This window comes from Oncorhynchus keta, chromosome 14 (genome assembly GCF_023373465.1).
Source record: "Oncorhynchus keta strain PuntledgeMale-10-30-2019 chromosome 14, Oket_V2, whole genome shotgun sequence".
Taxonomy (NCBI): domain Eukaryota; kingdom Metazoa; phylum Chordata; class Actinopteri; order Salmoniformes; family Salmonidae; genus Oncorhynchus; species Oncorhynchus keta.
In genome coordinates, this window is record NC_068434.1 from 45,479,544 (window position 1) to 45,494,996 (window position 15,453).

The following is a 15,453-nucleotide window of genomic DNA, read 5'->3' on the forward strand; positions in this document are numbered from 1 at the left end:
GCAAGGAGGCCAACAAACCTGACTTAGTTACACCAGCTCTGTCAGGCGGAATGGGCCAAAATTCACCCAACTTATTGTGGGAAGCTTGTAGAAGGCTACCCAAAACATTTGACCAAACAATTTAAAGGCAATGCTACCAAATACTAATTGAGTGTATGTAGACTTCTGACCCACTGGGAATGTGATGAAAGAAATAAAAGCTGAAATAAATAACTCTACTATTATTCTGACATTTCACATTCTTAAAATAAAGTGGTGATCCTAACTGAGCTAAGACAATGAATTTTTACTAGGATTAAATGTCAGGAATTGTGCAAAACTAAGTTTAAATCTATGTGGCTAAGGTGTATGTAAACTTCCGACTGCAACTGACCTGTTGCTTTTTTTAAAGAACCTATTCTTGACTCTATTTCATACATTTGATATTGAAATCTGCATTGCTGAGGGAGAGCTTGTAAGTAAGCATTTCCTGGTATAGTTTACACCTGTGCATGTGACAAATCAACTTGGATTTCCTTTGAAACACACACACACACCCAAAACAGGTGTGCTGGATATGTTTATGTTTGTGCTTTTCTAATAACCAACTTCTGTGTTCATGCAAGTGACTGATTGAACGTGCCTGGGATAAATCCTCACTGTAGTATCTGCAATTTGGCAGTACACCCAGACCCTTGTTTGAACAATATCTCACTTTCAAGGTCTCAGCTTGGAGAGAATAAGTCTTGTGAGGTATTGGTCTCCCACATCCAGGAACAACTATTGGTCGGTCACATGAATGAAGCAAACATTAATGCTGAATTAATTATGAATAATGAATATGCTAAATCATGCAAATATTACTTTCTGTGTAAGTATATAAGAGAACTAACGGGACTGTACATGGTGCATTGAGTTGGTTGGAACCTCTCCAGCATGCTGATAATAAAGAATGATTCATTTAAGGTTGACTTGGAGTGTCCCTGTGTAAGAATTTACACGACACAGATATCCATACTTACAGCACATAGGTAACCAGATCCTGGTGTGGTATCCAGGCCTAGTAAAAGTCTTGCTATGGGAATCATATAGTCCTTTACAAATGACTGTGAAAAAAGCAAGAGAATGTATAAACAAACAGGAGGAACCAGAGGCTGAAAACACACTCATATCTAGTTCCAAAGAAAACACTATTGAGGAGAGGTGAGAAACTACTGAATGATCATTGCGCCCAAAAATACTTTCGCTCTCCCTCTCTCTCCCTTCAAAGACAGTGCAATACCAGATGATTTTCTCAGTAAGGACTGGAGTAAGATCACATCATACGCTGATAAGCTCCACACACCCTGTGAACAGAGTATTCCCTCGAGACACGGATCTAATATCAGTTCTGCGGTTCTCCACCTAATTGTTAAGGGTTAGGATTTAGAGAAGTTAAGATGATCATAGCCTAAGGGAGTGACTCAGTGGTCAAACAGTCCACTCTGCTGGCTGAGATAAGGTGAGGCTTCCTAGCTACGTCTCAAATGGGACCCCGGTCAAAAGTAGTGCAGTATATAGGGAATAGGGTACTATTATTTCGATTACATCTGGTAACCCACCTGGTAGAGCAGCGTATCCAGCATACTGATACTGAACACTCTGCCTGCAGCGAACGGCAGGCGGAACATGAAGGCCAAGTTGGAACCCTTATCGCGCTCTATCTATAGGGGCGAGAGGGAAGGGGAGGGAGAGAGTGCGGGGGGAGGGAGCAGAGGGAGAGTGGGGGTGAGGAGAAGAAGGAGGGGAAAGAGTTAGGAGAGAGAAAGAGAGTGCACATGAAATGTCACCAGCTGGCTTGCTAACCCAGCCCCAGGGCTCTATATATTCATGTCTGAGTCTGTATAAGAGTGCACCTCCCACACGACACCCGCTGAAGACTGAGATCTAAAGATGGAGGAGTGACAATGCCCCTGAACTGCTCTGCTCACCTTCTCTAGCTTGGAGAGAGCCAGGGAGTAGCAATCCTTAGCCCTGAACTGCATAAACCTCATGTTGGAGGGGTGGGTCAGCTCTGTGATGATACTGAGACTGGGGAACAGCCTGGACAAAATGGAGAGAGAGAAAGAGATAGAGGTGGAGGAGAGGGGGGGGGTGAGGGAGGAAGGGAGAGAGAGTGGTAAGGAGTGGTTGGGAAGAGGGGATGGAGGGAAGAGAGGATGGGGGAGAGAGAGGGATGAGGGAGGAAGGGAGAGAGAGTGGTAGGGAGTTGGTGGGAAGAGGGGATGGAGGGAAGAGAGGATGAGGGAGGGAGGGCGAGAAGGAGGGGATGGAGGGAGGGAGAGAAATAGAGAGCGAGAGAGGGAAGAGGGGGGGGGAGCAAGAGGGATAGAGAGAGAGGGAGGAGGGAAGGAGAGAGAGAAATAGAGAGAGAGAGGGGACAGAGATTAAATGCTTTGGGCTCATGGGTAGGACCAAGCTGGCAGTGATGCATAGTTTACATTTTAGGATGTTGAAGAAGAAAACCTTGCAGAGGTTTTCTACCCTGATAGATGCTGTTTAATATAGTTTCACCCAGGGTTTTAATAACTGTAGAGACTTTTCAGGGAAAAGCAACTACAGTGGGTTGCAAAAGTATTCACACCCCTTGGCATTTTTCCTATTTTGTTGCCTTACAACCTCAAAATAAAATGAATTTTTGGGAGGTTTGTATAATTTTTTAAAACCTTTATTTAACTAGGCAAGTCAGTTATGAACAAATTCTTATGATGGCCTAGGAAGAGTGGGTTAACTGCCTGTTCAGGGGCAGAACGAAAGATTTTTACCTTGTCAGCTCGGGGATTTGAACTTGCAACCTTCCAGATTCTAGGAATTGTTTTTCTGTCTCTTCCATGCTTGCAAAACAAATGTCCTTCTTGGATAATACAATTGTTGTTCATAATAATGCTTTACTAGACTACAAGTAGTCCACACAATAGTTTACTCAAAATGGAGAGCTAAAACTCTGTGTGCAGTCGATAATTTAACATGGGAGAATGCCTCCCATATCATACCTGAACATGGTCTGTACGTTGACGATAGTCTTGGCATCTGCCATATAGTCCTCCTCAGCACTCATGGTGCTCTCCTTGTCCACCACCACCAGGTTATCAGCATAGATGATGCCACACTGTAGCAGATTGTCCAGGCTGCCACAGAGAGAGCAAAACACAAAAGAACGCATAATGAAAATCTGCCACAAAGAGAACCCAACACACCATATTATGATATTCATGGCTTTGAAATTTAGCAGCCTATAAAAGAGGCACGTGTAATTGATTTCACTGGATAATTGTAAATCCCTGGGATGTAATAAAATGGTACGTCATGGAATGAAATGTGCTTTATTGTTGCCTGTCCGTGCGTGACGTCATTTGAATAGAGAAGAGTGATTGTAATTCTGCGAGGAAGGGCATTATGTTGATAATGATTGAGTAATGAACACCTACTTATCTATGGTTCCGCCCATGAAGTAGACCATTGGGAAACAGCAGATGGCTTCTAGGAAGTGGTTGTCAGGCCTGCAAACAGGAAAACGCATATCAATAGGGACAGGACAACTGCAACCACACACAGATTAAATACAGGTAACTGCCAAAACTAAAGTAAAGGATAGGGCATTGGGCCACCACGAGCCACCAGAACAGCTTCAATTAGACTTGCCATAAATTATACAAGTGTCTGGAACTCTATTGGAGGGATGCAACACAGTTCTTTCACAAGAAACTCCATCATTTGGATTTTTGCTAATGGTTGTGGAAAACACTGTCTCAGGCACCACTCCAGAATCTCCTATAAGTGTTTAATTGGGTTAAGATCTGGTGACTGACACACACACACACACACACACACACACACACACACACACACACACACACACACACACACACACACACACACACACACACACACACACACACACACACACACACACACACACACACACACACACACACACACACACACACACACACACACACACACACGTATACCCTTTTAAACCCCCTATGCTCCATTGTAACCCCTTTTTAAAAGTCACTGAGATCCCTTCCTCTAGCCATGGTACCAAAAAGACTGGGCAGTTTTATACATGACACCAATACCCTGACTACACCGCTCGTGAGTGCGAGCGTTGCAAAATAAATGTAGAAATCTATGTTATTCAATTATTGCACCCACACTGCTCGTGCACATCTGCATTACCAAGGGGGGGAAAAACAAGTCCTTTCTATGGATATACCCACGTGGGTGATTGAAAGACGAACTGTGTTGCCGGTCGGTGTAGTAATAGTATGAAAGTATAGATGCTAATCACCATATAAGTTCAAAGATGAAAAAGCCTGGAAGGAGGAGAGATGACTAGAAACGATTCGGTTGACCATTTTATGTGTGGATTAATTGTCAGAGTGTATTGTGTATTTCAGGTAAAATATCAATTAATATATCAATTAATGTTTATAACCCAAATTAGCTAGCAACAGCAAGCTAGCTAAATAGGACAAATTAGCTAGCAAGTGAGAGTCCATCAGAGTTTCGCTTGCTCTCTTTCTGTTACCTTGAAGATCAAAGTCTTTCGTGGTTAGAATGGTTACTTCAGAGTACCATTCAGAAATGTTCTCCTAGAATAGAGGTTTCGGCAGTTGTCTGTATTCTCGTCCCAGGTTTACATAATTTCTAGCTGCAGACTAGTAATTAGTATCTAATATTTGCTCTTATTCTGTAGGGATCAGAGTTTAACCATTTCCAGCCATGTAGCCAATGCTCCACGTGGTATGGTTTGGAATTCAATAACTATTCACAATCACAGCTCGCGCTGTGGGTTTGCTCAGTCTTGATACTCAAAACTGTGCCACCTTAGCTTACACCGAGGTATGCGTGGTCTAAACTATTCGCAATCACAGCTCACGCTGTGGGTTTGCTTAGTCTCAAGAGAATTTTCTTAGGAGGGGCTTTTATTCGTAACAGTAGAAGAGGCGGTTCCATGACGCCTGATCATGTCTGTGTTCACGGGGGCGGGCCAATGACTTAGTTCAACTTTAAAGGGAATACAATTCTCCCACATTAAAGGTTTAACATCACATAATTTCACAAATAGTTCATATTTACTCATTCATTTTATACAATAATTAGATGCAAGCCTCATAACTGAGGAACCGGTATAAAAAGAGTTAGGGTAATGTGGCTGTATTGTCTTTCATGAGGTCACAAACATGAAACAAAATGGACCGGGTCGTAGCTGGCTTCTCCACCGACCGTTTACACATTCTCCAAAATATGGATATTGTTCAATTCTGGAATGTAGTATAATTTGTTCTACTGTGAAACTCTCTCTTTCTCCATACTGCATGGCCAGGAATTTACGACCTGAAATAACAGAACCTGGGTGTAGGAGAGAGTGAGAAGCCACGATCTATACCCAGAAAGGGCCACGTCATGACAACGGTCACAAGACGCAGGCCTCCTTATTGTCCCTAGAATTTCTACGCAAACAGCTGGAGGCAGGGCTTTCTCCTATAGAGCTCCAATTTTATGGAATGGTCTTATTTGACCCTGCTGGTCATCTATGGATGTTTGAACATCTTGGCCATGTACTGTTATAATCTCTACCCGGCAAAGACAAAAGAGGACTGGCCACCTCTCAGAGCCGGGTTCCTCTCTAGGTTTCTTCCTAGGTCCCTGCCTTTCTAGGGAGTTTTTCCGAGCCACCGTGCTTCTACATCTGCATTGCTTGCTGTTTGGGGTTTTAGGCTTGGTTTCTGTATAGCACTTTGTGACATCGGCTGATGTAAAAAGGGCTTTATAAATCAATTTGATTGATTGATATTACCATAGACTAGGCCTGGGCGATAAATCAATTATTATCGAGGTAATTACTTCCCTCAATAACGATATAAAAACGTTTAGAATCATTTTCGAAAATGTCAATATAGAATAATTAGGTGCAGCAGTCCATTTGACCTCTGACACAGCAGGAACGTGTGGAGAAGTGACAATATGCACGTGGAGAGGTATACGCTCACTAAAAACCACTTAGCACCTCGAGTGATGGAGTAGCCACTATTACCCACGAAAAATGAGTGATGTAGGCGAAAACAGTGGCAGTGATAGCCATGGAGAAGGAGCAGCTTCCAACAAAGAAATGATTGATGAAAAAGGGTTAAACTGTTTAAGCTATTTGGAAGTGGTTTGGCTTTTTGAAGTCTGGCAAAGAGCAGAGCAATGTTCGGTGCAAATTGTGCCGTAGACAGGTGGCTACCAAGTCTGGTAATACGACAAATCTTTTTCACCATCTGAAGCAAAATCACTCTTTGGAACATGCAGAACATTGAAAAGACACAAAGACATCACAAATGCTATTATGCACGCTACCAATTAGCACAATCGAAAAGCAAGGTTTCAAGAGAATTATCAATTTAATTGACCCCAGGTACGTGCTCCCTGGCCGCAAACATTTCTCACACCGCACTGCCTAAACTCTACGCCTAGTGTAAGGAAAAAATTGAGGAACAGCTCAAGACAGATTTTGCTACTACTACCGATCTGTGGTCTAGTCGCACATCAGAGCCTTATATTAGCCTCACTACCCACGATATTGACAAAGACTGGAAGCTTCTAAATAAATGCCTTCAAACATCATACTTTCCCGACTACCACACGGGTGAAGCTATAGCAGAGGGGCTCATTGACGCTCTCGTCTCCTGGGGACAGATAGTGGTGCGAACGTGGTGAAGGCAACTCAAATCAACAAATGGACACAACTGCAATGCTTTGGACATTGTCTGCACTTGACCATTGGTAAGTAACCTTGTCAATTGTGTATATTGAAGTGATTGGTTAGACGAAACTAAATGTGCATTTCTTTCATTAACTGATTAAGTAAAATATTACATTTGTACATAACTAAAGGGTTTATTGTGATTGAACATTTTATTAAAATCTCTTGATTTCTCTTATAGTGGGTAAAGATAAACGGGTGGATCGAGCAATTGGAGTATGCAAGAAAGTGGCAGGTGCCTTATCCTATTCGTGGAGAAAGCAGAGAGACCTGGCAGTTGCTCAAAAAGAACACAACCTACCCCAGCACAAGTTGGTGACAGAGTCACCTACCAGGTGGGGATCACGTCAAAAGATGGTGCAAAGAGTACTGGAGCAGAAGAAAGCCATTTCACAGGTCTCGTCCAGTGACAGGAAGAACTGCCACTTAGCTCCCACCTATACAGATATAGATGTTCTTGAGTCCATCAACTAGGCATTGACCCCACTCCTAGAATTCACAGATGCTCTGTCTGGTGAGTCTTATCTGAAGCCAGTACTACACCTGTTCAATACAGCGGTCATGAAACCTGATGATGGTGAAACAGAGCTCACCCAAACCACCAAAACGATAGTCATGGACTATCTGAATGAGAAATATGATGACCTCCTGGACTTATCCTCGTTTGGTCGACCCTCGGTTTAAAACACATTACATCAAAGAGAAGGTGGACCACATAAAAGCAAGAGCTGTCACAGAGATGGTCAATGAGGGACTTGAAAACACAAGCCCAGCACAGGGAGACATTGCTGCTGCTTCACCACAACTGACAGCTAATTAGAGAAAGTCACTGGGCAGTTTTTTCAAAAAGCCATGCTCCACCACCACAGGTCTTACTGAAATCCAGCTGATAGAAAAGGAATTCAGCTGTTACCTTCCGGTCTCCTGATGCTGACAGTGAAACCAATCCACTGGACTGGTGGAAGATCTACCCAAAAAAGCATTCCCAAAGTCAGCTACCTGGGAAAGCGCTACCTGCGCATTCCTGTGACCAGCTCCCACTCAGAGCGTGTTTTTAGCACAGGTGGCAACATAGTGACCTACCATAGGGCAGCTTTAAAGCCAGAGACCGTAGACAGACTTGTCTTTCTTGCTTGTAACACAACAACCCCAACTGTGATGTGCCATTAGGCTAACAGTTATAATACATAGACTTGCACCATTTGTTCGTTTTTATTTGATTTCTTGTTCATAACTTGTTTTAGGGTTTATAGCATTAAAAAAGCGGAGTTAACGTTATTTGTGAGTTCTTCTACTTCTGACAATAAATAAGAAACATTAAAGCCGTCGGTTTGTTCAGGCAGGCTTGAGTCTGAAGCAAAAATGACCCTTTTAAACATGATTTTATTAAAATTGTGACAATTATCATTAAAGACAGTGGATAGACTGGTCTTTCTTGCAACTTGTAAGACAACAACTACCCCAACTTCAACTGTGATGTGCCATTAGGCTAACAGTTCTAATGCATATTGACTTGCACCATTTTATTGACGTATTTCTTGCCCATGACTTGTAAAGGGTTTACAAGTTAAAATGTTATTTGTGAGTTCTACTTTCTGACAATAAATAAGAAACATTACAGCTTTTGGTTTGTTCAGGCATTCTTGAGTCTGAAGCAGAAATGACCCTTTTTAAGCATTATTTGATTAATATCGTGATAATTATCGTTATCGAATGAAAAATATATACATCATCATCATTTATTTGCCATATCGCCCAGCCCTACCATAGACTGTATGTTATTACAGAGCAACATGGCTCTCTGTTTATCTACACAAATAAAACTTCGCTGGGGAGTCTTTTGAAGTTATTGTAATGAAATCCCTACTGAATTATTAGTGGCAAAAACATAATACACTTACATGCGCACGCACGCACGCACACGCGCACACACCTGAGTGGTCCTCCTGTAGCTCAGTTGGTAGAGCATGGCGCTTGTAACGCCAGGGTAGTGGGTTCGATTCCCGGGACCACCCATACGTAGAATGTATGCACACATGACTGTAAGTCGCTTTGGATAAAAGCGTCTGCTAAATGGCATATATTATTATTATATTATGCTCCCCAGCGCTCCATTAATCCAACAGAGGCAATGCCAGCAATGAATAATGCAGAAATAATTTCTCAACCTGCGTCACTAAAGTTAACCCCAGGCTACTGCTATATAATAACCTCTCTCTCGCTTGGTAACACTTTCTTTTGAAGCTACCATCGGTGTGTAATATATTTTACTGCTATAATTAAGCAATAAGGCCTGAGGAGGTGTGGTACAGCATATGGCCAATATACCACAGCTGGAGTGCCTGGACGCAGCCCTTAGTCATGGTATATTGGCCATATATCACTAACCCCCGAGGGTATGTTTTGTCATACGGTCTGATACACCACGGCTTTCAGCCAATCAGCATTCAAGGCTCGACCCACGAAGTTTATAAGTAGTTTACCAACTGAATGTAATGCATTATGAAAATAACATACAGTATATATAAGCAGGAATACTGTGTTATGCATTTATAAAGGCTTTTATACGATTCCATAAGTCATTAACAATGCTTACAGTCTTAAAATGCACTTTGAGTGTTCTATAAAACACTATAAATACATTATAAACGGGTCGTTTTTCAAGGATGTGTTAGCTAAAACCCTTATAAAGAAGCAGAGTGATTTCTTACGGGTAGTCTAGTAGCAGTACAATAGGGTTGAGCTCTTTTCTGGGGCGGTAGTAAGCACGTAGAGGGACGATGAAGTTATAAAGGCCGTTCCCTGCCGTCTCCGCGGATACTATGATCAGCTTGTTCTTAAAACCATAGGCCTTGGCATCCTCAAAACTGTTGTGTCTGCAACCCTGGATATGAAAATGAAAAAACATGTTTTTTAATTATGTTTAAAGGTTGTTAATGTCTGTCATGTATGTCCGTTTTATTGGATAAATCTTAAGGCAACTTTTGTTTCCATAAACAAACTATTCCATAAACTATTGCGTTGGCAATATGCAATTATATGTTTCTGCTCTATTCTATTATTCAAGGCTACAAAAACTAATTATATTATTCATACAGTCAACATAACAAAGAGGAGCCATACAATTGTTTAGACACAGCACAACACAATGTAATTGTTTACGGTCCTTGGAATAGGATTATGTGGCTTAAGAAGAGAATAAAACCATGTTTGTTTTTGCACAACAGGCCTCCTCGTGTACTTGTCTCTACTCACCTTGTCCAGCCGAAGGCAGCAGAATGAGGCTTTCTGAGGTAGGAGATGGCACAGGGTTGGAGAGCTGCCAATGTATGGGGAGTTGGGAGGGTATCCTTTCACAAAGCTGAGGTAAAATAACAGCAAAAACACACACATGCAGAGAAAGGCTTGAGAAGAAGCAAGAGACCAGAAACTTTAGCAACAAGGCAATCGATTGAATAATCAAATTGTATTTGTCACATGCCTCGTAAACAACTTGGTGCATCCATACTGCTTTTACTGCTGGAGTCTTTGAAACATGCATGTGCCTTCCTCTGACGTCGCCTAGCATAGAGGTCCTGGATGGCAGGGAGATCGGCCCCAGTGATAAACTTGGCCGTACGCTCTACCCTCTGTAGGTGTCCAAACTTTTGAATGGTACTGTATATATATATTCAAAGCTTTGCTGTACTGAAGGCTAGCACAGAGGAGTGATGGATTGCTACATACAGTATTGACTGAGTGAGTGCATCCTTTTTCCAAAGGCTTGTCTATCACATGGCCACGCAGGTGCACTGTAGAACAAAAAGCTAAATTTTAGTCTCATCTGACCAGAGTACCTTCTTCCATATGTTTGGGGAGTCTCCCACTTGTCTTTTGGTGAACACCAAATGTGTTTGCTTATTTTTTTGTCTTTAAGCAATGGCTTTTTTCTGGCCACTCCTCCATAAAGCCCAGCTCTGTGGAGTGTATGGCTTAAAGTGGTCCTATGGATAGATACTCCAGTCTCCGCCGTGGAGCTTTGCATCTCCTTCAGGGTTATCTTTGGTCTCTTTGTTGCCTCTCTGGTTAATGCCCTCCTTGCCTGGTCCGTGAGTTTTGCTGGGCGGCCCTCTCTTTGCAGGTTTGCTGTGGTGCCATATTCTTTCAATTTTTTTAAAATAATGGATTTAATGTTACTCCGTGGGATGATCAAAGTTTCAGATATTTTTTTATAGCCCAACCCTGATCTGTACTTCTCCACAACTTTGTCCCTGACCTGTTTGGAGAGCTCCTTGGTCTTCATAGTGCCACTTGCTTGATGGTGCCCTTGCTTGGTAGTGTTGCAGACTCTGGGGCCTTTCAGAACAGGTGAAAATATACACATACTGAGATCATGTGACACTTAAATAAAGTCCACCTGTGTGCAATCTAACAAATTATGTGATTTCTGAAGGTAATTGGTTGCACCAGATCTTATTTAGGGGCTTCATCGCGAAGGGGGTGAATATATATATATATATACATACATACTGTATATGCACGCACCACTTTTCCGTTTTTTATTTTTGAGAATTGTTTGAAACAAGTGTTTTTTTTTATTTCACTTCACCAATTTTTACGATTTTGTGTATGTCCATTATATGAAATCCAAATAAAAAGCTATTTAAATGACAGATTGTAATGCAACAAAGTAGGAAAAACGCCAAGGTGGGTGAATAGTTTTGCAAGGCACTAAGTGACCGTTGAGAGGGTGTGAGGGGGAAATGCCCATAGGGGGAGTAGCAGGGAGCAGGTAGCTGACTAGTGATGGCTGTTCAGCAGCATGATGGTCTAAGGGTAGAAACTATTGGCCAGTCTTCCAGTTTTTGTCATGATGCTTCTGTACTGCCCACGTATGAGTGATTGAAGCGGGGAGAACAGGGCATGGCTTGGGTGGCTGGGGTCCCTGATGATATTCTTGGCTTTCCTGCGACACCTGGTCTTGCAGGGGTCCTGTAGGGCAGGCAGTGTGCACCCAATGGTGGGTTAGGCTGCACGTATCACCCTCTGAAGCACTTTGCGGTGAGAGGTGGTGAAGTTGCCATACCAGGCTATGATGCAGCCCAACATTATGCTCTCAATGGTGCTCCTGTAGAACACTCCCGTCTCTCTCTTATTCTCCATCTCTCTCTTTTCCAGGCAGCAGTACATCCAGCACCACGCAAAGCATGGAAGCTAAACATGCATCATGCATGGAAGGCAGAGAGCATAAAAGAGTCTGGAGGCTAGGAGATGCTAAATCATGTCTTGCTCTGCGAGAGGAGAGCGTGTAGTGGCCAAGACTGCCCTAAACTGCTGTGTGCTGAGGGGTTGTATGGGCTGAGACAAGCACTGTGACATTGCCAGAAGCACAGCCAGACACATGCAATATGTTCTGAGTAGTAGCAGTCTCTTGCCGCAGGGTGTCATGGCAGAGAGTGTTATTTATGTAACTGTGGTCTAAGGGCTCAATGTTATGCACTGAAAAACAGAAAGAAAGGAAGAAAGGCATAGAGAGAGAGACACAAAAAGAGAGAGAGAAACAAATTAAGAAAACGAACGAACGAAAGAAGGAATCCAGTAGTCTAGCCTACTCTAACACACAGATAGATTGAGACAGGACAAGTTACTCAGATCCTATGATTTATGATTTGAGAAGGAGCCATATCAGGTGGAGAAGCATGCTACCTTTCATTCATCAGACACATCCATCACCCACACGCCACCTCAGTACCTTAAGACATCACCACATAGGTTACTTGTCATTACCTACACATTCCAACTCAATCCTTTCAATCTCACACCTATTACCTTTGTGACATAAAGTCAAATGAGCGTAATCCACAGTCACCCGTTCTAACCCCCATCCTTCCCACACACAGTAGGAATTTACTGCAATCCACCAATTTATTCCCGACCCGCCAAAATAACTCCTACACCCCTCCCAATCCTCTCCTCCGTGATCGGACACTCACTCTGACACCGACGAGCCCTCCTCGTCTGAGTGGTTGGTCTCGTCCTCTGATTGGTCGCTGAGCAGGTCGCAGGGCAAAATGGAGGAGGAGTCAGCTATCTCCAGGACGGGGGCAATGCTGGGTCGTCTGCTCCCAGCCCCGTTCTCTGTAGGCAGGGTCAGTTTGCTGCAGTCCTCTGGGGGGTCCGCCGGGTTCTGGAGGTCCATGGCGACCGTCCCTGGAAAAGGTGGTAGAAAGGACCGTGAGACAATTATATGTATGGGGTGGTGCTGTAAAAAGCCCTAGTGTTAGATAGATGGAATTCATTGTCAATGACATTATCCATTTATTGATAACTGTTTGAAAAAAAACTTTGGTGATACCTCCTATTAAAACACTATACATAGAACATTTTAAGCACATGATGTTGTCTAGTGATGATACTCATGATTCTTTTTTTAATTGAAATTAACCCGCACAGCAGCCATGTGTCATTACTTTTGGTTGAATTAGAAATCTTTGTCTTTTGTCCTTCCCCAAAGCGGCACAATCATCCATCAAACTCATATTCCCTCTACATTTCATTTTATTTTTAGTGGACTTTACAGACTACTTAACAATATCTGGGTCGTTCCACGTTCCACGAAATGGATGCCTTTTTTTACCCCCTTTTTCGTGGTATCCAATTGTCTCATCGCTACACCTCAAATCAAAATCAAACTCCAGTACGGGCTCGGGAGAGACGAAGGTCGAGAGCCATGCGTCCTCTGAAACACAACCCAACCAAGCCACACTGCTTCATAACACAGGACACATCCAACCCGGAAGCACCAATGTGTCGGAGGAAACACCATACGCCTGGTCAGCGTGCACTGCACCCAGCCCACCACAGGAGTCGCTAGTGCGCAATGAGACACGCTAGGCCAATTCACCCCGTGGACCTCCCAGTCGCGGCCGGCTGCGACAGAGCCTGGGTTCGAACCCAGAGTCTCACTGTGATGCAGTGCCTTAGACCACCGCACCACCCGGGAGGCCGTGAAATGGATGCCTTTTGCGTCCCTTTGATATTTTATGTAGAAATTATGCACAAATATTGAATTTCCATTGTTATTTTAAAAGCATGTTATATTAAAATGAAGTGCACTTTAATATAGACCTCATTCAATAAGAATTCAATCAATCAGATGGTTTATGTAATTAAAGGATTGCTAAAGTGCAAAATGAAGCATTTTCAACCCACTTAATCCAAAAAATGTCTCCAAGTTTCACCATCTATGTAAAAGCCTAGTTATTCTGCTGCTTTGACAAAGTCATTTCAGAATATTATTGTTTAAATTCAGATTAGTGATGCATTTACGTCTGTCCTTAAATTTTAAAGTATAAACCAATTTACACCTTTAAAATAATGTACCATTCCACCAAGATAAATTATTCACAGCAGGTTACATCCTTTGGGTCTTCTGAACAGCATGGTGGAAAAGGAAGTCAGTCTTCTCTCTTTTTTGGTCTATTTATAATTGTTCATTCTAGCAAAACTTAAATTTGATTATATTTTCATTATATGTGGAACATACAGTATGTACAGTTGAAGTCAGAAGTTTACATACACTTAGGTTGGAGTCATTAAAACTGGTTTTTCAACCACTCCCCACATTTCTTGTTAACAAAATATAGTTTTGGCAAGTCAGTTAGGACATCTACTTTGTGCATGACATAAGTAATTGTTCCTACAATTGTTTACAGACAGATTATTTCACTTATAATTCACTGTATCACAATTCCAGTGGGTCAGAAGTTACATACACTAAGTTGACTGTGCCTTTAAACAGCCTGGGAAATTCCAGAAAATTATGTCATGGCTTTAGAAGTTTCTGATAGGCTAATTGACATAATTTGGGTCAATTGGAGGTGTACCTGTGGATGTATTTCAAGGCCTACCTTCAAACTGAGTGCCTCTTTGCTTGACATCATGGAAAAATCAAAAGAAATCAGCCAAGAAAAAAAATGTAGACCTCCACAAGTCTGGTTCATCCTTGGGAGCAATTTCCAAACGCTTGAAGGTACCATGTTCATCTGTACAAACAATAGTTAGCAAGTATAAACACCATGGGACCACGCAGCCGTCATTACCACTCAGGAAGGAGACACATTCTGTCCCCGAGAGATGAACGTGCAAATCAATCCCAGAACAACAGCAAAGGACCTTGTGAAGATGCTGAGGGAAGATGCTTAGGGAAACAGGTACCACAGTAAAACGAGTCCTATATCGAGATAACCTGAAAGGCCGCTCAGCAAGGAAGAAGCCACTGCTCTAAAACCGCCATAAAAAAAAACAGACTACGGTTTGCAACTGCACATGGGAACAAAGATTGTACTTTTGGGAGAAATGTCCACTGCGCAAAAATATAACTGTTAGGCCATAATGACCATTGTTATATTTGCAAGAAAAATGGGGAGGCTTGCAAGCCGAAGAATACCATCCCAACCATGAAGCACGGTGGTGGCAGAATCATGTTGTGGGGGTGCTTTGCTGCAGGAGGGACCGGGGCACTTCACAAAATAGATGGCATCATGAGGGAGGAAAATTATGTGGATATATTGAAGCAACATCTCAAGACATCAGTCAGGAAGTTAAAGCTTGGTCGCAAATGGGTCTTCCAAATGGACAATGACCCAAGCATACTTACAAAGTTGTGGCAAAATGGCTTAAAGACAACAAAGTCATGGTAT

General features: G+C 42.5%; 1 protein-coding gene across 5 annotated transcripts in view; it reads right to left on the reverse strand.

The window, feature by feature from the left end:
- kcnt1b (potassium sodium-activated channel subfamily T member 1b) overlaps positions 1-15,453 on the reverse strand; it is a 105,823-nt gene that overhangs the window by 7,863 nt on the left and 82,507 nt on the right. For all 5 annotated transcript variants that reach the window (XR_008064105.1, XM_052461823.1, XM_052461822.1 and 2 more), the window contains 8 exons: positions 12,745-12,961; positions 10,028-10,133; positions 9,484-9,656; positions 3,447-3,518; positions 3,012-3,146; positions 1,950-2,061; positions 1,581-1,682; positions 1,002-1,085 (listed from right to left, as the gene is read on the reverse strand). Coding sequence is in view for 4 of the 5 variants with exons in the window: in XM_052461823.1 (XP_052317783.1) it covers positions 1,002-1,085; positions 1,581-1,682; positions 1,950-2,061; positions 3,012-3,146; positions 3,447-3,518; positions 9,484-9,656; positions 10,028-10,133; positions 12,745-12,961 (1,001 nt within the window). In the remaining variant the exon portion in view is untranslated. The remainder of the gene's footprint in view (positions 1-1,001; positions 1,086-1,580; positions 1,683-1,949; positions 2,062-3,011; positions 3,147-3,446; positions 3,519-9,483; positions 9,657-10,027; positions 10,134-12,744; positions 12,962-15,453) is intronic.